The sequence below is a fragment of the Centroberyx gerrardi genome, chromosome 8 (genome assembly GCF_048128805.1).
Source record: "Centroberyx gerrardi isolate f3 chromosome 8, fCenGer3.hap1.cur.20231027, whole genome shotgun sequence".
NCBI lineage: Eukaryota > Metazoa > Chordata > Actinopteri > Beryciformes > Berycidae > Centroberyx > Centroberyx gerrardi.
In genome coordinates this window covers 15,682,107-15,702,754 of record NC_136004.1, presented here as the reverse complement: position 1 = coordinate 15,702,754, position 20,648 = coordinate 15,682,107, and the positions used below count along the sequence as shown (strand labels likewise).

Genomic DNA, 20,648 nt, shown 5'->3' with positions numbered 1-20,648 from the left:
CTGTCCAGTTGAAACACAAACTTCCTCCCTGGTTTGAGCTTTTTGGCAAAGGGTAGCAGGTCTTTGTCCGTAATGTGAACTATTCATCTTCCCATTGATCTTGACTAAATTGCTAGTCCCTGCCACTGAAAAGCTTCTTCCTAACAAGATGCTGCCACCGCCGTACTTCACAGAGGGGATGGTTGTTACCTTGTTTGGAAAGCTCTTTCGTCTTCATTTTGAGTCTTTTTTTTTGTCTTCACCATGCTGTAGAACCTCACAGAAAGAGGCGTATTCATATTTACAAAAGAACTGATAACAAGTGATCCACTAATTTCTGACACAGGTGGAGTCAATCAACAAATTGTGTGACTTTTGACATACCTTGTAGGGATATCAACACTTTCTAAATTTTGTCATTGCTGTTTTTAATTTTTAGTCAATTGTTTTGGGGAAGGTTTTGGAACATTTACTTTTTTTTTGACATGGTCCTTTTTACTTTGTGGATCAATGCCAAAGAGTTGTACTATTTCAAACTCAAAATCTGCAGCACAAAATGTAAAAAATGTGTTGGGGCTGAATACTTTTTCAAGGCGCTGTGTGTGTGACTGGTGGACCAAGTTTGAATTATGTCCTACACAGGCTCTCATACGTGGCTGCTGGCATACTTGGAAAGCTACAACAAAACAAAACTGGTTAAACAAGATTTGCTGATGAGCTATCGTCATCTGTTGAAACAACGTCTGCTGAAGAGCTGTTGGGAGTTTGCTTTATAAGAGATTTTCCTTTTGAACAGTGTATTTCTCCGAGGAAAATGACTATCAAAAATTTTGCAATTGAATATGATGCCATCAACAGTAAAAACACCTTCACGAACGGAGATACCGTTAATGGGAGAATCATCGTGGAGGTTTCAAAAGAAACTTGCATCCAGTCGCTCCTTTTCATCGGAAAGGGAAAAGCTAAGGTTTGCTGGCACGAACATTATGGACAAAATGTACATGTTGTGTTGTGGTCCAATGAGAAATATTACGAAATCAAGCACCACATCTTGAGAGAGGCCAGACAAGATGGTAATGTATTAAATCAATACAGTCATTGATATAATAGACATTGCACCTGACACGCAGACTTTCACACAACAAACCGTTCTTAATGGATTCTTTGAAAGGGAAGATCCTTACAGTAATGATACATAAACAGAAACTGTTTTTCAGGCACTGAAGTCATTGGGCGAGGAAGACATGTGTTTCCTTTTTCCTTCAAGATTCCTGACAGGTGCATATTATTCACAGTGCTTACTACATTTCTACTTTGATTTGATGTTTTACTTGCTTGTCATTTCATTTCCATTTTCAATTGTGGTATTTCTTAGGAAAATGCCATCGTCTTTCAAATCCCAGATAGGCAAAGTTGTCCATCAGTTGAGGGCAGAGCTGAAACAATCAATGAAGGTGACAAAAAAAGTTAAAACCAAATTCACGGTTGTGTCCAAACCAGACATGGATACTCCTGGACTTATGGTAGGAAATTGCTGAGTTAATATTTTAAAGCAAAATTATCTTATGATCTAATGAAATGTCTAAGAGCACAAGAGACAGTTATCTGATCACACTAACTTTTCTTTTAGGACCCTCAATATGGGTGCAAGGATAAATCTGTTACATTCTTTGGCTCTGGAAACATTTCAATGGAGGTTCACACCAAGCGGATGGGATACCAGCAAGGTAATAATCTAGTCTAGTGGAGTTAATCCTTCATTTGTCCTGTATCCAAAGTGTTTAGATTTTCTTCCCTCTGTTTTAACCACAACTGGGCATGCTTCTCCCATTTATTTCGGAGAGCAAGTGTGTTATGGTTGGTTGCCCTTCCCTCCCACATGCCTTATCAAAGAAGAAATATATGTTTAGCTGGTGGTGGGCATAGACTGTAAATAATAGGAGTGGTGGGTTATTACAATCCCTCTTATCTGTAATGGCCAAAGGTTTGTAAACTATTCTATCCTGGTAATCAACATTTTACTCCACCCTCAACTGTCACTGCCCCCGCACAGTCACATGCAGTGCTTAATTTGTAAATGATGAGGTCCCGGAACACCAAGTGGTCGGTGTTCCCGCGAGTCGGTCTGGAGGGAAAAGGTTCCGGAACATATCAAGACAACAAGCGCTTTGGAGGCACGGTGGTGCTCAGTGCAGCCATACAGCTTACTGTAGACCAACAGCCTAACCATTACTAAATGACCGACTATATGACCTTAGAGCTCCAACTACTGGGGACCTATAACAATATTTAATTATTGCATAGGCTACATAATGCTCATTTTGTCCAAAACGATGGGTTTTTACAAACCTGCCCTTCAAGTAGTGGACTAAAGATATAACTGCGCTGTACACAACATAAAATGCCCACATACTTGGCTGTGAGATATCCTAATGATACATAAACACATCAAGGAAACTGCAATGGCTTCAACCATTTACCAGACAAATTCTGGCTCGAGTAGTTACGCATCAATATTCAACACAAATACTTTCATAGGATATCTACTTTGAACGTAGGAAACAATGTCAGCGAATAATGAAATGACAGAAATAAAACGTGTCATGGTCATGCCATGCAGCCAAGTTAGTCGGCCTAAATGCAACACTCAGCTGGACCGCGCTGGTTTTGAAATGCCCACATTGATGTGAGGCTTAGCCCTTCACTCAACCAATTATATTACCAATTATTTCTGGACACTCAACATAACATGCGCAATGTCCCACATATTTAACTGTGGGACTTACAGGTCCGCACTCCAAATAATTTCTGTTTGAATCTATGCAAATATGAATTTAGATGTTATTGTCCCAGCAGAGAACAGTTTACAAACAAAAAAAACCATGCTTACCTTGTCTAATTTTCCAAAATAGTCCACATAGCAGACATATGGACAGCAAATTCAACTGTCTTTTAGCCATGACGATGTCTGAAGTTTACCATAACATACTCTGCAGAGTAGCTCACTCATGTGATGTGATTACTATGCGTTTGTTGTTACTTTCTAATAGGGTAATCACCTGTCTTTATATGGAAATGAGCCAATTTGGTTTTTGGAAGGGAGGGGAAAGGAAAAGTCAACTATTGGGATTATTACATGGCAGACAAAAAAACCCCAAAAACTTTCATGCCACCAGAGGTGCCGGGTCCACGCAAATAAGTACCGGAATGCAGGTAGTCCAAATGCAGGTAGTCCAAAACCGCAAGGTGTCACATGTCTCATTTTGACTACAGACACATTCTTGATCATGTGTCTGGGAGTTTACTGAGAGTTGTACCTGTGGAGTCACTCTCTCTTTCAATCCACTAGGGTGTTATATTGGTCAGCTTCACAGACAAAACAGGTGGCAAGCTTGGAACTAGCACTAAGCTAGTTTTCACTTGTTTTACATCAGAAAACAGATTAGGGATGTTTTATTAGTCAATTGATTAGAAAATTGAGCCGTTTTTCATCACAGAGAAGATGCATTTGTTCATTAAGATCTTCCTTTATGTTCATTCATTTGTTTCCTTTTGTGCATTTGGTAACAATTTGGCACCTTTTTCCTGTTGCCAGTATCAACTACTGATGTGATTCTAGGATCAGAAAGTAACTAAACATATTTTCCTCATCTTACAGGTGAAGCACTGAAAGTCAAAGCCGAAATCAGCAACCAGTCAACTCGCTCAGTGAAGCCAAAATTCATACTGTATGAAAAGAAGAGTTTCTTTGCCCAGGGTCGCAGGAGAGTTTCCACAAATGACATCCTGAAGGAGAAGATTGAGCCTGTAGAGTCCTCTAGCAAACAGACTGTGACCAAGGTGATCACCATCCCTAGAGAACTGCCTCCTTCCATCTTGAACTGCTCCATCATCAAGCTGGAGTACAGGCTGAAGGTGAGCTAGATTATGTTGTGCGATTTGTAATACTGACTCTGTGTTGGCAGTTAAAAAAGCATAGTTCAAACTCTTTAGTAGAAATTAAACGAAAGCTTTTTTGTCTCCAGGTGGTTCTTGATGTTTCCATGACCAAAAATCCTGAGGTAAAACTGCCAATTGTGGTTCTTCCATCTTCTGAAGCTGCTTCTAAGGAGCACGAGGAATACTGGAGCAAGCCTCTGAATACTTGGTAATACAGGCCTGTTTGCATACATTTCCTGACCAAGTAATACAGGACAAAGTAATACAGGCCTCACAGTGCACCAATGTATACGCAGCATCAATACTGTAATTCTGCCCAGGTGGAAGTATCATTCACCTTTTTTCACATTAACTGTATATCATGTTATTTCTATGCAATGTTTACACTTATATTTGTAAAACTATCGACTTCATGTTTGTTTCTACCTTGACTTGTAATGTATGTTGTGTTGCAACTGATATCAAATGTGTGAACAAAGGATCAGAGACAATGTCCAGTATAATTTTGTAAAATATAGTGTTACACGTGTCTAATGCAATGATAATGCATGGTCATTATGCTGTACTGTAGATTTGACATTATTTCCTACTAGGTTTTTTATTCAGGAATACCAATAAATATGCACACATATAACCTCCCATGTTATGAGCTATTGTCTTTGTGTCCTTTGGGGTTAATGTCAGCCAAGTTAGCCCACAAAGACTGCTGGCTAGGGTTACCTGTGTGAAAGTGACACCTGCAGGCTTGATCACATGATCATGTGTGACACAGATACAAGCTCTGGAGAAGCCCGCTGTTCCAGTGCGTATGCCAGCCTTATCTGCATCACTGTTCATAGATGAAAGGCTCCACTTCACTATAGACTGCCATGGATGGATTCAAATCTTCTTCCAGTGGATTCAAAGGATTTACACAGGTTGAGACTTTGTCCTCATGCTGTCACTCCACGACTTTCGGGAAGGTTATTTGATGCAGCTCATTAATGACACTACCTGTGAGAGAGCCATCTTACCATGACTGTAAAGCACCTCTATGTGGAGTACGACAAGGTGAACGAGCGAGGCACCTTCTCTCCTGGGGACACCCTTTCTGGGAGAGTCACAGTAGTGACCAGCAAGGAAACCAAAGTGCAGAGTTTTTTGGTCAGAGCCAAAGGAAAAGCGGAGGTGAAGTGGTCTGAACAGGACGGAGAAACTTCACTGGTCCACAGCGACAAGAAGAGATACTTTTATTTTGAAGATATTATTCTTCAGGATAAAAAAGGAGATGGTTTGTATAGCCTCTCTTTTGTGCCAAGAAATATAGATCAAAACTGTTGTCAGTCGAACCATGTTTTCCTAATTGATAAATATTTTATAGTTTGTAATATCACCAACTAGACAACACAGTATTGATGTATCTTTTTATTAGGTTCTGAAATCATTGGCCCTGGGAAAAATGTGTATCCATTCACCTTTGAGATTCCAAATAGGTGTGTTTTCCATTCACATTTGATATATTTGCAATTTTTATTTGACATCAATTTTTTAACATTCCTGAAATAGAATGCTTTCCCCCATTGATTTGGATTATTTCCTCGCAGAGATATGCCTTCATCTTACGAGGGGAAATGGGGCAAGGTTACATACAGTTTGCGAGCAAAGCTGACCCAGTCAATTTGGCTTGTACACAAAGCCAAGGTTGAGTTCCCTTTCCTAACCAAGGCAGAGTTCCCCTTTGTCTCCAAGTCAGAAATGATAATCATCGGCCTGAAGGTATGGAATTGATCTTTTGTTAAACTTGAGAGAAAGCTTTTCCTTTACTTTCCATTGACTACTTCTACTTGTACAAGAAGATTGTAACAGTTTATCTTCATAGACCTTCTCATTTAATGTTAGTAATCAAGCATTATAATCTCTCTGCAATTCATGCCAGTTTAAACAGACATTGGGAGATTTGTCACCTTGACACTTGTACTCTGTACCTGGCAGGAGCCACAATATGGGACCAGGATTTCATTCTATGGCTCTGGAAAGGTCACTATGAATGTTACCTCAGAAAAAATGGGACTAAAGCAAGGTAAATACATCTCATGAAGATCTTTTGATGAGTGCAGTAGAAATGGCCTAAATAAACTTGAGTGCTGTTTTTCTCTCCTTTTTCTAATTATTATAGGTGAAGCGATGGAAGTCAGTGCAGAAGTAATCAACAGCTCGGCGCGCACAGTAACGCCTAAATTCTACCTCTGTGAGAAGCAGACCTTTGTTGCTCAGTCAAAGCGGATAGTGCACACTAATGACATCCTGTTTGGGACAGGAGACTCTGTCTCAGCTGCGAGCAGCCGGACTACAAGCTCAGTCCTGAACGTCCCTCCACAGCTGCATCCCACCTTCTTCAACTGCTCCATGATGAAGCTGGAGTACAGACTCAAGGTAGTTTTATGTTTTGACAAATATAATGGGCCTAATTCAATGAAAATACCATTTGACTTTATCCCCCACTCCATTACTGGATCATAAGCAAATGACATGACCCACATCCACATTTTTGGTATGGATAGGGATTTTTTCATTAATCAAAAAAGAAAAACTGAGGAGAGTCAATGCAAAAATACTTTTAACACCAGGGTCACTTCAGGTCAACAACTTTGGCTTGGATATAGTTATACAGAGTTTCTGTGTATGAATCTCCCATCAAACCCAATTAGAGTATGGGAGATGACAACAGCACCACCTGCCGGCTATACGAGAGAGAGAGAGAGGGAGAGAGAGAGAGAGAGAGAGAGAGGGAGAGAGAGGGAGAGAGAGAGAGAGAGGATGGGAGGGAGAGAGAGAGAGAGAGAGAGAGGGAGAGAGAGAGAGAGGATGGGAGGGAGAGAGAGGATGGGAGGGAGAGAGAGAGAGAGAGAGAGAGAGAGAGGGAGGGAGAGAGAGAGAGAGAGAGGGAGAGAGAGAGGGAGAGAGAGAGAGAGAGAGGGAGAGAGAGAGAGAGGATGGGAGGGAGAGAGAGAGAGAGAGAGAGAGAGAGAGAGAGAGATAGATAGAGAGGGAGGATGAGAGAGGGAGGATGGGAGAGGGTGGGGGAGTGGGGGTGATATGAGGTGTCCTCATGACTTGCCCACACACTAATGAGGGTACATGTAGAAGAAGGTATCAAATTACAGACTAACCGGTTCTGTCGTGTCACCAACTCAAATTAGGTTCAGGTCAATGCTTTGAATAAAACAAGGGCCGGCGAAAGACAGACATACTTAAGGGACCATTTCATTTTGCACAATGAAAAATGGACATGAAAAAAATTAGATATAAATAAAACATCTATTTGTTGTATCATACTGCACTTAATATTTATAGTCTCAGCATCAGCATGCTTTTAAAATTGACCTACTCTCAATATGCCTGCATTTTCTACTCTATTTCTATAAACTACAAACTATACAAACTAAATATTGTTTATCTGTATTTATAGGTCACTCTTGATGTCCCACTGGCAAAAGACCCTGAGATCAAACTTCCTCTGGTCGTTCTGTTGGGTCAACCCAAACCACCGAAGCAGAAACCAAAGAAATCCACCTGGTTTAGAAAAACATTTTAGTTCAAGAGACATTGGTCCATATTCGAGGTGAACACATGTATGACAGGTTAGGTGACAGGATGCAAAACAACAGCACAGAATGACTGTCTGCTCAATGATAGGTGCATTAAAATGTTTTGTTACCTCCAGAACCTGAGAGAGTTTTCCCACTGTGTGTCCTGTTGTCCACTAGATGGAGATGTGAGCCACAAAGTAGCTGAACAGTAGATTGATTTAGCGTTAACAAGACTGATGGATCATTGATTGTACCAGTGATGGTTATACAAATACAAGTAAATGAGTGACAGCTATTTTGTAATGTCATTTTTCTGACTGTCTGACATAATGCATACTCCTCACCCAAACCAGCTCAATCCAACTTTGCCTTTTCCAAGTCTTTTTTCAGTCCTGACCACAATGACATATGGCCTTCAATGAATAGTCCAACCCAAAATGAGAATTCAGTCATTATCTACTCACCACCATGTCAGTTGAAACTCCATTTAAGTTCCCAGGACTTTCAGCCTTCTCCCATACTATTGAATTCAACAGGGACGTCTTTTTACATCCCCACAAATAGCATAAAATGTCCATCAAATTTCTCCAAACAGCTCATATAGCACAAGCCAAATGTTTTGTAGCCAAATGATTGCACTGTGGGTCCAAAAGACCAATATTTACCTCATTGTCCTATGTCGTTTGGTGGTCCTACAAATTTCAATGGAGTTTAGACTGACATTTGAGTGAGTAGAAGACTGAATTTTCATTTAGGGGTGAGCTATTCCTTTAATAAGATACACAGTAATAATATGACACCGATAGGCAGCTATGGGTGTGAAAGGCTTCTTCTATATGACACATTAGTTAATTTGAACAGATGTGAACAATTTCCATTTAGGAAGTGCCTCCTTCCTCACCTCCTCACAATCCAGTCTCTTTATGACTGTGAAAAATGAGAATTCATACTGCGGCAGAGAGTCAAACAATGAATCAGTAAGAGACGAGTTTTGGTTGTTGGGGATTTTCTCATGCTCATCCTTGTCCATTGATTCATTTAGCAGGAGAGGAAAGTATAAAACAAAGGAACATTCATGATTCAGATGAGCAGTACATGTGTTGCCCAACCAAAGGGCCTTAAGTGAAACCAGGCCCATGTTCTTGACAGAGACTCAGGGATCGTTCCCTGCCCAGAAGGAGAGAGCATGTTGAGAGCCGAGCGTTTTATGGTTGAGATCCATACTGGAGCCATTAGATCTAGCTATCGTGACACCACATAGAGCACACCACCTACCCATCCACCCACCCAGAGAGAGAGAGAGAGAGTTATACACTGACTTCAATTATATTTAATGTATTGAATTGCTTGAGTATGCTACTATGCTATTACATACTATTGTTTATATGTGCAGAATTTGTTGAATTGTTTGTCTATTATGCATTATTTATTTGACTTTATCCTTTGCAAATACTTTGGTAACAGAGACCCTTTCTCTGACATGCCAATAAAGCAGATTTGAATTTCAATTTGAATTTGAGAGAGAGAGAGCGAGAGAGAGAGAGAGAGAGAGAGAGAGAGAGAGAGAGAGAGAGAGAGAGAGAGAGAGAGGGGTGTTTTGTTCTGACTCAGCAGAAAGAGAGCCTCACATACCCTCAGTTTCAGGTTGAACCCCCCACAAAACAGAGAGAACTGGTAACAAAATCATGTCAATGGCCTTATCACAACATCAGTAATGCAAAAGAACAAGATCGAACAACATTGGCTTCAGATTCCACTGTTCTAATGTAAGTTAAGTACTGCACTGTATGAGCAGCACTGCCAAGGTGGGAGTTAAAAAATTAAACTCATATTTCAGCTCACATCTCAGACAGTTGCAACTGACCTTGTTGTCACGTGTGTCACTTGAGTCTCTATAAGACAATATATTAACATTAAACTGGCTACACATAAATAATGTAATTCCAATAATACATAAAATGGGCCTTGAATAGGTTTTTATGTGTTTATCTGCTATTGCAGGTAACTGAAATAACTTTGAAAGTATAATAACCATGTGGGCAGAGAGAGACTGGAGAGAGAAGACTGGAAATACTCATGCAGCAAACAGTTATGGACATAACACAGCAAATGTTGGGGAAAGAAATTGAAAATACAGTGACAAAACACTGTATGATAGAATATAATAGAATAGAATAGAAATTAGCAGTATGGTTTGGCGTGATACAGCACACAGCATGATACATTTCCTTAATCCTTGCCTCCTACAGCTGAAGACGTCTTCAGACCAGCAGTGTGGTTCATGTGTTACATAATTCTTGATTAGAACAAAATCTATAATCAAATAGAATAGAATAAAATAGAATAGAATAGAATAGAATATACATTTGCAGTATGGTTTGGTGTGATACAGTGCACAGTATGACAGTTTTCCTTAATCATTGCCTCCTACACCTGCAGGAAAAGACATCTCCAGATCAGCAGTGTAGTTCATGTTTGGCATACTTCATGATTAGAATATAGAATAGAATAGAATAGAATAGAATAGAATAGAATAGAAAAGAATAGAATAGGATAGAATAGAAAAGAATAGAATATACATTTGCAGTATGGTTTGGTGTGATACAGTAAACAGTATGTCAGATTTCCCTAATCCTTGCCTCCTACACCTGCATGAAGACATCTCCAGATGAGCAGTGCGGTTCATGTTAAGCGTAATTCTTCAACAGAATAGAATAGAATAGAAATTTGCAGTATGGCTTGCTGTGGTACAGTACACAGATTTCCCTAATCCTCGCCTCCTACACCTGCATGAAGACGTCTCCAGCCCGGCAGCGTGGCTCTGAAGCAGAGCCTGCCTGGTAACCGGCCTGGCTCCATGTACAGTGTGTAGGCCGTCCGCCAGCCAGCTCCCTACACACACCACAGCCTTGCCTGATTTTGGAGAAGGGGTAGGGAGGTGTGGCCTGTGGCACCTCCCACCCCCGTAGCCAGAGCGAGTACCATGACAACCATGCGGGCCTGCTGGCGACTCCCTGTCTTCATCGGCCGCGGTTGCCATGGTAACTCCCCACGGGGCTCCCGCAGATCAGCGGGAGGGGCGTCCAGTTGACTAACCCTCTCCCAGCTGGGGAACGGCTGAGGGAGAGCGAGAGAGAGAGCGGAGTGGAAGGGGGAGGGGGGAGGGTGTATGTGTAATATGTGTGTGTGTGTGTGTGTGTGTGTGCGTGCGCGTGTGTGAGCGAGTGTGTGAATGTGTAGGATGGCACAGCAGAGCCTGAAGAGGGAGAGACGCAGCAACCCAGAACACAGCAGAGTGTGCTAGACGGCACAGTTGAGTGCTAAGAAGAGACGGAGAGAGAAAGAGAGAGAGCGAGAGAGAGATAGACAGTAAGAGAGAAAGAGAAAGACAGAGAGCGAGAGAGACACACAGTAAGAGAGAAAGGGAAAGAGAGAGAGAGAGAGAGAGAGAGAAACCCCAGAAGGAAGACACAGGAGACAGGCAGTCTGAACTACAAAAACAGGCCCATCACTGCTTGCACACAGGCTTTAGCTTACTAGCCTATGATTGTACTTATAATAATTTAATCTGTGACAAACTGGAAAGAAACATGAACACACAGAGCAGCATTGTCAGTGTTCAATACAAGTCTAAAACATTCACTTAATTTAATTGTTCTCATCTCTTGGGATAGCAGAAACAGCTTTCATCCAACACAGCCTCATTTAGCTAGATGTGTAAATCCTGCTGTTGAATTATTTACACCATTCAAATGAATGTCCGTACCCTTTAGGCTCACTCTAACCATTCCGGGAAGGCTCATAATGACGCTTCTTTTAAAAAATAAGTATGTTTCTGTCATCTTTCCTCCCTCTTCTAACCATTTCAGTGACGAGTACCACTTTTTGGGTTTGGACCCGGTGTAATAGGGCCACAGATGGCTGTGTGTCTGTAGTGCGGTTGGAGAACGAAATGGCATCACTGGGTCCGTTGGCTGGAGAGTACTGAGGGGCTTTTTCTACTCTCTAATTGCTCCAAGCTGTGTCCCCTTGAAGGCCCAGAGACACACACATTTGCATGTGCGTGAGGATTCAGGAGGGATCGAAGCTGAACCGATTTCAAATCAGTGTTAATTCATTTAATGTGGATATTTCAACAACATTGTGCATCCCCTGTAACATACTTCTACATTGAGGTCTTTCTTGCTTTAACTCCACGTAAAGAAAGAGGTGATTCAGTTCAGTACATCATAATGAAGTATTTATTTTGGAAAAGGAGAGAGATAAACTTCCCATAGTAAACATTTGCTGATCTATTGTAAGTGCAGAAAAGTCTTTGTTTTTTTTTTCTTTTTGATATAAAATCCTTATCATATTTTCAACGTATAAAAAAGTGTGACACAAGGCAATTCTGTCAGTGTTATGGAAGGCAATTTGCCAAAACATTCTATACTAATTCAAATGATCTACAGTTTCTCAGTTTCTTTTCTCTAGTAATCGTGCAATAATATTTCTTCTATCCTAAAACTAGCTCTACATAAAGTATGTGACTATATTGTGCACTTGTAGTGGCAACCTTTGGATTTACAAATCTTTTAACTGTTAAAAAAATCCTTTGACACAAGTTGTTTGATTACACAAAGGTATAAAAACAAAAACCAGTTCAGTTTTATTTATGAAACTCAGAGAAGCACCCTCCCCTGCATAGGTGGACATTGCATATCTTGCAGCCGAACACACTTTCGTGTCGTAGTCCCTTGTTGGTGCAGTTCCTGCAGCGGCGGGAGCGCTCTGACATGCGCTCCAGGCGGTGTCCGTACTCTATGGGTGAATCTGCGTGTCTCTTGCGCGCCGCCCGCTCCATGCCCCTCGCCCCCTGGTAGTCCCCGATCAGCTGCTGTGCCAGGCGCACCCGGAAGTGGCGCTGGGTGAACTGCTTGCCGTTGAAGCCGGCCGGCGGCGAGCCCCCTCGGCTCTCCCTCAGGATGACGTAGGCGTTGACGATGCACAGGTTGACGTAGAACCACAGGAAGTAGCGCCACCACTTCTTGCACGGCCTGCCCACCTGGTAGCACTCCCTCAGCTGGTCGCACAGGTCCACGCCCCTCATGTTCTCCTGGTACAGCAGCAAGGGCAGCGGCCGCGGCACGCCGAAAGACAAGCCGCTGCCTCCTGAGCTGTCCACGCTGTCGCTGTCCCCCTCTGCTTCCGTCTCATGCTGCTGGCGGCCCGGGCTGATACCCACAATCCCCGGTGCCGAATTGGTGGACAGGCAACTGACCACCTTGGCGTCCCGTGTCACCGTGGCGACCAGGTTGCCTCGCTGGCACTGGTAGAACTCGCCCGGGGACAGCTTGCCGACGTTGCGCGGGCGGAGGACCTCTGGGTAACCTCTGCGACCCGGCTGGGTGGGGCCACAGGCGTACAGCCCGTCCCTCAGCAGCCTCTGCAGGAGCGGCACGGAGGTGAAGAAGCTGTCCATGAAGAGATGGTGGTACTGGCCCTCCAGGCCTCGCACCAGGGAGGTCACGACCCTGTAGCCCAGGGAGGACGCCGCCTCGTCCTCGCCCGGCTTGCCCACGTAGATCCTCGCCCGGTGGCAGTAGCCCGACCGCGAGTCGCACAGCATCCACACCGTCAGGCCCTTCTTCAGGGGCTTGGAGGACATGTACTGCGTGGGGGAGAAGCGACCCTTCACAGCAACGGCGCACTTGTCGATGGTCAGACAGCGATTGGGCATGTACGCGTCCCACATGGTGTTCTCCACCACGTCGAGAAGAGGCCGGATTTTGAAGAGGCCGTCATACCCGCGCTCTCCTCTCACGGGCTCAGACTCACGGTCACACAGCTGGAGGTACTGGGTGAGTTTTTCAAAGCGCCTGGCTGTCATTGTTTTTTTAAAGCCTGCGTTGCCAATGAAAATGTCACTGGCCCAGTACATGCCAGAGTCTGGAAGCTGATTGATGCCCATAAGAATGTTCAGCCCTACATAAGCTTTCATCTCTCTGAGATCAGTAGGGTGCCAGTGGGGGTCTGATTTCCCACTCCTCCTTTGCCGATAGAGGGCGTAATTGTTTGTTTGTTCTACCATGTGTTCAAAAAGAGAATCTGGGAAGAGTATCCGGAAATAGTCACGGGTGTCAGCATCGTCCCCCAGCGAATGCTGAGGGCCGCTGACAGCGGAGAATGGTTCGATTGAAATTACCTGGTCAGGTTCGCCCCAGAAGTCGGCAGAAGTGCAGTCCTCGTCCAAGTCATCTTCAAAGCTGAAAAAACTCGTGCGCTCCTCCTCCTCCAAATCGGAGAAATCAATATCCGAGTCGTTTGAGGTGGTATCAGAGCAGTTATTGGAGGCAGAATAATAGCAGTCCTCTGCGTACTCCTCCTCGTCGTGCTTGATCCCATTACCAGTGACCAAAATAATGTTGCAGCCTCCTCCCGCGATGAAGCTGGCCGCGTCTGCAGTCTCCGCCGCGGCTGCTGTGCTCGTGAATCCATTCTCCCCCTCGCCGTCTTCCTCCCGCACTTCGTCTTCCTCGTCGTCCGAGTCTGGCTTTCTGAAAGGAATTTCAAACCACTTCACATCGGCCGAAAGATTAAGCGGAGACTCTTGACTGTCACACACCGTGGTAGTTTCTGTGTCCGCGCTAGTTTCCAAAATAGTAAAAAGCTCTCCCCTTTTTCTTGCCGTCGCCATGTCGGGGTATTAAAGTGTCCCTGCATGAGTCTTTTTATGTATATTTTTTCAACGTGGAAAAATAATCGCAGAAACCGGTCATTCGAAATGAACCGACGTGCACTTACGGCCGCCTCTTCTCAAAAACTTGCTGGTCGTGAACCTATGCGGTTTCTATAAGCTTGATTCTCATTGTTTCCGCTCCTGGTTTTTCTAGGCTTTGTAGCGCAGTGTGGCCGCAGACGTCAGAAGCTGCATGCATGTCCTGCTTTGTAGGGCGTTTTGCGACTGCAGCTGGTGGGGTTGCTAGTTCGCTAGGCTGGCAGATGGCCGCTTGCTGTTCTAATGCCCGCTGGCATTCACCACTATCAATAAGCCGGATACCCATCTCCGAGGCCGCGGAGAGACAGAAACCACTGCGTAAAATCCAAATATGTTCACCTCCTCTAAATAATATATTGTCAGTCCACGGTTTGACCTCACATTTGGGAGTGTGAAAACTTTTTAATAGCCGATACACACAGATCCCAAACTGCAAATGATCTCCTTTCAACCCTAATCTATGTTGTCAATATTAAGCCTTTTATCTAAGGCTCCACAATCAGCCAACTGCGCAAAGACGCACACAATGATTCAAATGCAATGATGGATGTTCCCATATCACATAAGACTCCCCATTCATTCGTTTCCTAAACAGACTACACAGTGAACTCCGGCAGAGTAGCAGCTTGTTCATTCATAAACATGCTTCTTTCCTCTGACAGGTTCCTACATGAATCTGAAGCCCCATAGGCTATTGTGGAATTAGGGACCTCCCTCTATTCTATGAATGTGGGCAGATACTCTTATGTTTTACTCCAGGACTGAAGTTGAGGAGCTCTGCTGATGAGATTGATTGATCATCTGTAGATTATGCGTAGGCCTACAATGCAGGCTGTTTCTCTGTTACAGCCTGATTCTTTGGGGTCTTTGATGTGAATGTTAGCTGCTGAAAGTCCACTTATGTTGTGAGACACTTTTGAGTAACATGCCTCCTACATGTGCCTGTTGTAGCCATGTTTAAATTATTAAGACATCCATTATTAACATTTGAATATAATGGGCAACTTAATTCTGCTCAGGACATATAGGCAGTAGGCCAGTAGAAATACCTGTGTTTTTTAATGGCAAAATGAACATCATACTTATTTCATGCCAGCTAAGATTCATCTTGCAGTATAATCTCCCTCCGGTGTAACATCTCAGTGATGAGTAGAGGGAGCTCTAAATAGCCTTTGTAATATTTGATGTGACACAAGTCGAAAGTGGATAGTCCTTTTAGTAGGCTAAGGCCTAGGATAGGTATTATTCATTTTATTTTCCTGTCATCACAATGTTATTATACATTTAACACAACATAGACACTGTGTAAGTGTACACTAATACAATACTGTTGCTACAGTATTATAAATCACACATAAATAGCAGCTTCAGTTCCATTCAAGAGAAGGCTGAAGGCTTGCAAAAATGTCCCTCTAAGGTCTTTGTGTTTGACTTGAAAAAACAAAAAAAAAACACCCTGGTCATGGATTCCTTGCTCACTTGGGAGTAGGCTAGTTAAATCATGTCTTCTTGTATGGGGGATGGGCTGCAGGAAAGGGTCCTTCCAAATTCTTTTAGCTGCGGCCTGAGCCTACATGGCTGGCTGAGCACTGGGTTGCTGCCCCTGGGCCCTGCAGCGGAGGCACGATTTATGTGTCCTTCCTCACGAGCTTATTGCACAGATTCTTGTTGTCTCAGTAGTATCATATTGCCTCTCTGAGCTGGAGGCCTTACTGCTGTTTTTATCTGCAGAGAAGGGACTGAGGCTGTACTAGCAGCATACACTGGGAACCAGTATGTTGGAAAACAGTGGAAAATGAGGGAGGCTGTGGTCCTCCTGTGCTTAAAGATATCCAGCCCAAAAATAGAAGTAAGGGAAAAAAAATGGCTCACTCCAGCGTTTCCAGGCCCCTGGAGCAGAGTACTGCAGCAGACCCCTCAGAGACTCCCGCGGTGGGGTGGAGAGACGCCGACCAATGGGGGCTCAGACGTTCTGTGTGTGTGTGTGTGTGTGTGTGTGTGTGTGTCTGCCTGTGCGGCTAACTCAGCTTCTGCACAGCTCAGATGCTTCCCTCATGGATGAGTTCAGAGATGATCCCTGTTTGTGCGTACACGCTCGTGTGTATGTGTGTGTGTATGTGTGTGTGTGTGTGTTTGTGTGCATCTGCCAGCATGTGAGCGAATGGTGCAACCACTGCAGCCCCTGCTGAAGACAGACCAACCCTTCTCTCTCAGGACTCTGTTTTTCTCTGCTGGCAAGTACAGGCCAGCGTTCCCTGATGGGGGGGAGGTCACCATTTTCATGCTACAGAACAGCAAAGTTAGATTGAGTGGATTAATTGTTTTAGACATGCAGTTAGGATGTTAATTTTATATGATTGGTGGCTTGTTTTTAGTGATTTTTCCTCTTCTGCTGCCAGAAACATCCTTACGATCACCTGACGTGATTGGAATTGAGAGGACAAATAAATGACACGGTGGATTTGTCAGCGAGTCTCGGACTAACTCAGTTAAACAAAGGGGTAAACCTAATCTTGGACATGATTTGGACCAATTACCTACGCAACAGAATATTATTTCAAGTAAACTGATGTGCGTTATCAGAACAACTGCACTTTGTTCTCGGACGTCATTACGGTACCCGTCCAAACCGTTTGCATCACCTTTGCCATAAAAGTGGCCTTTTCTTGAATCAGACCATATTCTCTATCTTACTGTATACCTTGAGAACCCAGTCACCTGCTCAAATCATCAGTCTGAGGTGTAATCTTGACCTTGAAAAACATTCACCTGGCTACCCCGTCCCTGTCGACAGTGACACACCACCCTCTTGTGGTGGCTGGAGAGAAATGACTACTCATCAGGAATTTGGGCTCTTGGGCCTACAGCTCCAGCAGACATGGCCTTAATGTTTGTCTTGGGCGGTCACATTCTTTTAAAGGTTGTACATGTAGCATTTTTAAACATCAGTATATCATTGTCAAATAAAGTGTGATACCTTGGATGTGTATCTGACTTGGAAAAAACTATATACACTAGCAAAAAAAAAAAAAAAAAAAATCAAAACATATGCACAAAAAGTCATTAACCTACACATCTTCCTATAACCTGTATTATATGTATAGAAATGTGTTTTAGGCAGTGAGTTATACACCCCCAAAAATGTTTTTCTAATTTTAACCACTAGATGGAGGTAGAATACAGGCTGGGCAGGGGCTTGTTCCAGTTACTGTGTTGCAATTATCATACAGATGGAGGAGGGAGTTCATATTGTAATGAGCTTTGTGTTTGATGCTCTTTGTGTTCAAAGTTCTCTTAACAGAGCAGTGCACCTTAGCGTTTTAATGATAGTGTAATATCTCTCTCTCTCTCTCTCTCTCTCTCTCACACACACACACACACACACACACACATTCACACACATCTAAAATTTGAGGTGGCTCTTCCATGTCAGACCATGTGTTCCTCATTAATGTGTGCTGGACGAGGGCTGACAGACGATCATTGCAGTAATTCATCGCTTTTAGCCACAAAATTCTGTCTTCAGGGTTCCTGTTCATTTTCAGGTTTCATTTTGGTTTCCAGGTACTGAGTCGAAGATTAGCTGTACGTTCTTCTACAGCGAAAGACACAAATTGTTTATCCTGAAAGAAAGGACTGCAATGTCGCTGATCCATCGGAGTGTGAAGAATGTAAGCAGGATAAATACAACAGAAGAAAGGTGAATATTCCAAAATCTCAAACTCTCCTGTGTTGCATCTGGGAACCCGGTTTGTGTCCTGAAGTGCTCTCTGTCAGCGTGTGTAAACACTGTTTAATGAAAAGAGAATCGCTGGAAGATTATGTGCAATTAAATTGCCATTACCAATGTTAACACATCTCCATTCAGTTCAGCTGGCTTTGTGCCACCTTGGAATCGACCTCTCATCCTTTTTATTATCCCTGCAGAAGAATAAAGCTCCAAACAGCTGGTGCTGGTGCCAAACAGCAAGGCCTGGACGAGAGAGAGAGAGAGAGAGAGAGAGAGAGAGAGAGAGAGAGAAAGAGAGAGAATGGATGATATAGACAGATTTTCTGGTGCAGAACTGATGGCACTTCAAAAAAAGATTTGCAAAAAGTCCACAAATTTTATCCCCAATCATTGCAGCTCCAGCTTGCTTCTGTTGTTGCCATCACAGATATCAGTCTTGGATCTCTGGTTTCTGACTTTGGGGCATCATTGTTTATGCTCACAGATATTGATTTAACTGTTCAAGACCATAGAAATGACATACATTTTGTGGATATTTGCTTTCACATGGTGTTTTAGTTTTTGAAAGTTTATAGGATTTTTTTTGAAGGGTTATGTTTTGAAAAAGAAGATCAATCATTTTGGGGTTTATTTTTGAAGATCCAAGCCATCATTTTAAAGCCTTTCTATATTCCCCCCAAGCATTCTTCCCATTATCATGGACATCACATTGTCTTTTAACAGACACTGATCCTATCAATAGGACAGAGAATTAAGAGTCTGTCTCCAGACTCCAGTGAGGGACACAGTTTAATATTAACTTCCCAGCTGATAATAACTGAATTATGAACTGCATGTGAATGGATTATTTTTGTCCCTTGTCAAATGTCTCCCTGTGTAGGAGTCTTTTATAGTGTTTTTTTGGTCATTTCTCTTCTTCTATGAAATACTCTATATTGTGGGAATCCCATTATTTCAGTATTGTTGTCATGTGACACAAGACCTAGAAACAGATTCCCACAACGCCTCATCAAAGAGCACAAAATATAACACATTCGGGAATTGTGCAAAAGTGTTTTAATTGTCTGCTACATACAGAGGATTCAGGCTGTTGTGACCGGAACAGTTTGCAGACAGTAATAAACAAATACAATTTCTGTAAAGGATTTGTCACTGATCCTCCAACATATGTCAATAATTCATACCATCCTTTATATGCATTCATGGGAAACTGAAGATTGCTGTTGGATTCATCTCTTGTGTGGGGCAGTTGATACACCCTGAGAAGAGTGCTGATCACTGGCTTATCCCATCTTGTCAAATATTCTACTGTGATTTTATTATTAACAATAAATCATCTGTTTGCGTCTGTTTGTGTACGAGTTTCCCAAATTACAAGAACTGTTTACATGTTTCCTTTAATTAGATCCAAATGGACTGGTTGAGAAAAAAAAAGAAAACAATCAGCGAATGGATTATGGGTGTAGCACACTGTTATTTATCAGTGCTACGAATAACAAAACAATGCATTCATTTCGTTGGCAGATGTTTGCGACTTTGTCACATGGAAGATCCACAGTGTGTTGGTGCTGACTTGGCATCTAAGGATCATTTACAGTCCTTATTTACCAACCACTCTAAACAAGACAATGCTGAGGCTATGGGAGAAGTGTTTCTAAATCCACAGACACTGCCTGTTTGTTTTTAAAGTTCACACATTTTCCACAAAGCCCCTTGTTTTGTTTTTTTACGTATGGATCATAGGTAGCATCTCTTTGTTCTGTGTTTCTAACATTGTATTTCATCATTGTGGTTTTTTATACCACTGCCCTGCCAGAAATAATGAGTTGCTTCACAACTATGAGAAATAAAATTGAATATCTTGAAGAGGTCATGAGATCCAATATGAAGCAAGGTTCCAACTGTTGAACAAGTTAGAGGGGATTCTGCATGTTTTCCCAGTTCTTGATTGCCATCAGCCTTGAAAACCGTTAAAATCACAGTGGTTACGGTCAATATTGAGTTTCTCTGTTGTTTTTGGATAGTTTTAGAGTCTTCATCTGGGCCCACCCTAACCACTTCACAATGACCGGTTATTGCATCTATGATGGGAAGCAAAAATCTCCAGGTCTACTGCTTCATGCAGATCCCACGGTCAAAGTGAGTAGCTGTGCAAGGAAGCTTGTAAATGTCCCTTTCTCTCTCGGTGTCTTTCTTCCTTCTTTTTGAGAGTAAATCAATAGGTTTTCCTGACACTGCCATCCTGTTAATACTAACCCCCCCCCCTCCCCCATGTCAGGGCAGCAGAGGGAGGAAGTAACCACATATGGACCTTGTTACTGTCCCACAGACTTGATGCACACTTCATGTCACGGGGGAGGGGGGGAGGGGGGGATACACAGTCTTCAAATGCCTATAATCCAGATGGACAACTACTACTGCCGACTCAAATCATATCATAGGTTTGTACCACTGTAATTGTGTGACCACAGGCCCTATGCTTGATGTTCAGAGTATAAAAGGTTGATGTTTTTTGGTGTCTCCTTTTAAAGTCCCTGCAAAGCAAATTCAGAGATTTGTTTCTAAACACATTATACATGTTAGAAAATAGAGTTAGACCGTTAAACTGTTTTTCACCATTTTTGTGTTCAGGATTTTTTGGGCGGGCCTTACCGGTGGCTCGATGACGCACTGG

At 42.9% G+C, this 20,648-nt stretch overlaps 2 protein-coding genes across 2 annotated transcripts; both read left to right on the top strand.

The window, feature by feature from the left end:
- Positions 1-701: 701 nt before the first annotated feature.
- On the top strand, positions 702-4,498 carry LOC139912043 (arrestin domain-containing protein 3-like). Its single transcript, XM_071899732.2, has 6 exons — positions 702-1,052; positions 1,197-1,257; positions 1,355-1,502; positions 1,610-1,706; positions 3,638-3,894; positions 4,005-4,498. The coding sequence occupies exons 1-6, from the start codon at positions 794-796 to the stop codon at positions 4,128-4,130; spliced, it is 948 nt and encodes a 315-aa protein (XP_071755833.1). The 5' UTR covers positions 702-793; the 3' UTR covers positions 4,131-4,498.
- Positions 4,499-4,691: 193 nt separating this feature from the next.
- LOC139912042 (arrestin domain-containing protein 3-like) lies at positions 4,692-7,763 on the top strand. Its single transcript, XM_071899731.2, has 6 exons — positions 4,692-5,188; positions 5,330-5,390; positions 5,502-5,673; positions 5,890-5,977; positions 6,074-6,330; positions 7,367-7,763. Exons 1-6 carry the CDS (start codon positions 4,933-4,935, stop codon positions 7,490-7,492), a joined length of 960 nt encoding a protein of 319 aa, XP_071755832.1. The 5' UTR covers positions 4,692-4,932; the 3' UTR covers positions 7,493-7,763.
- Positions 7,764-20,648: the final 12,885 nt, after the last annotated feature.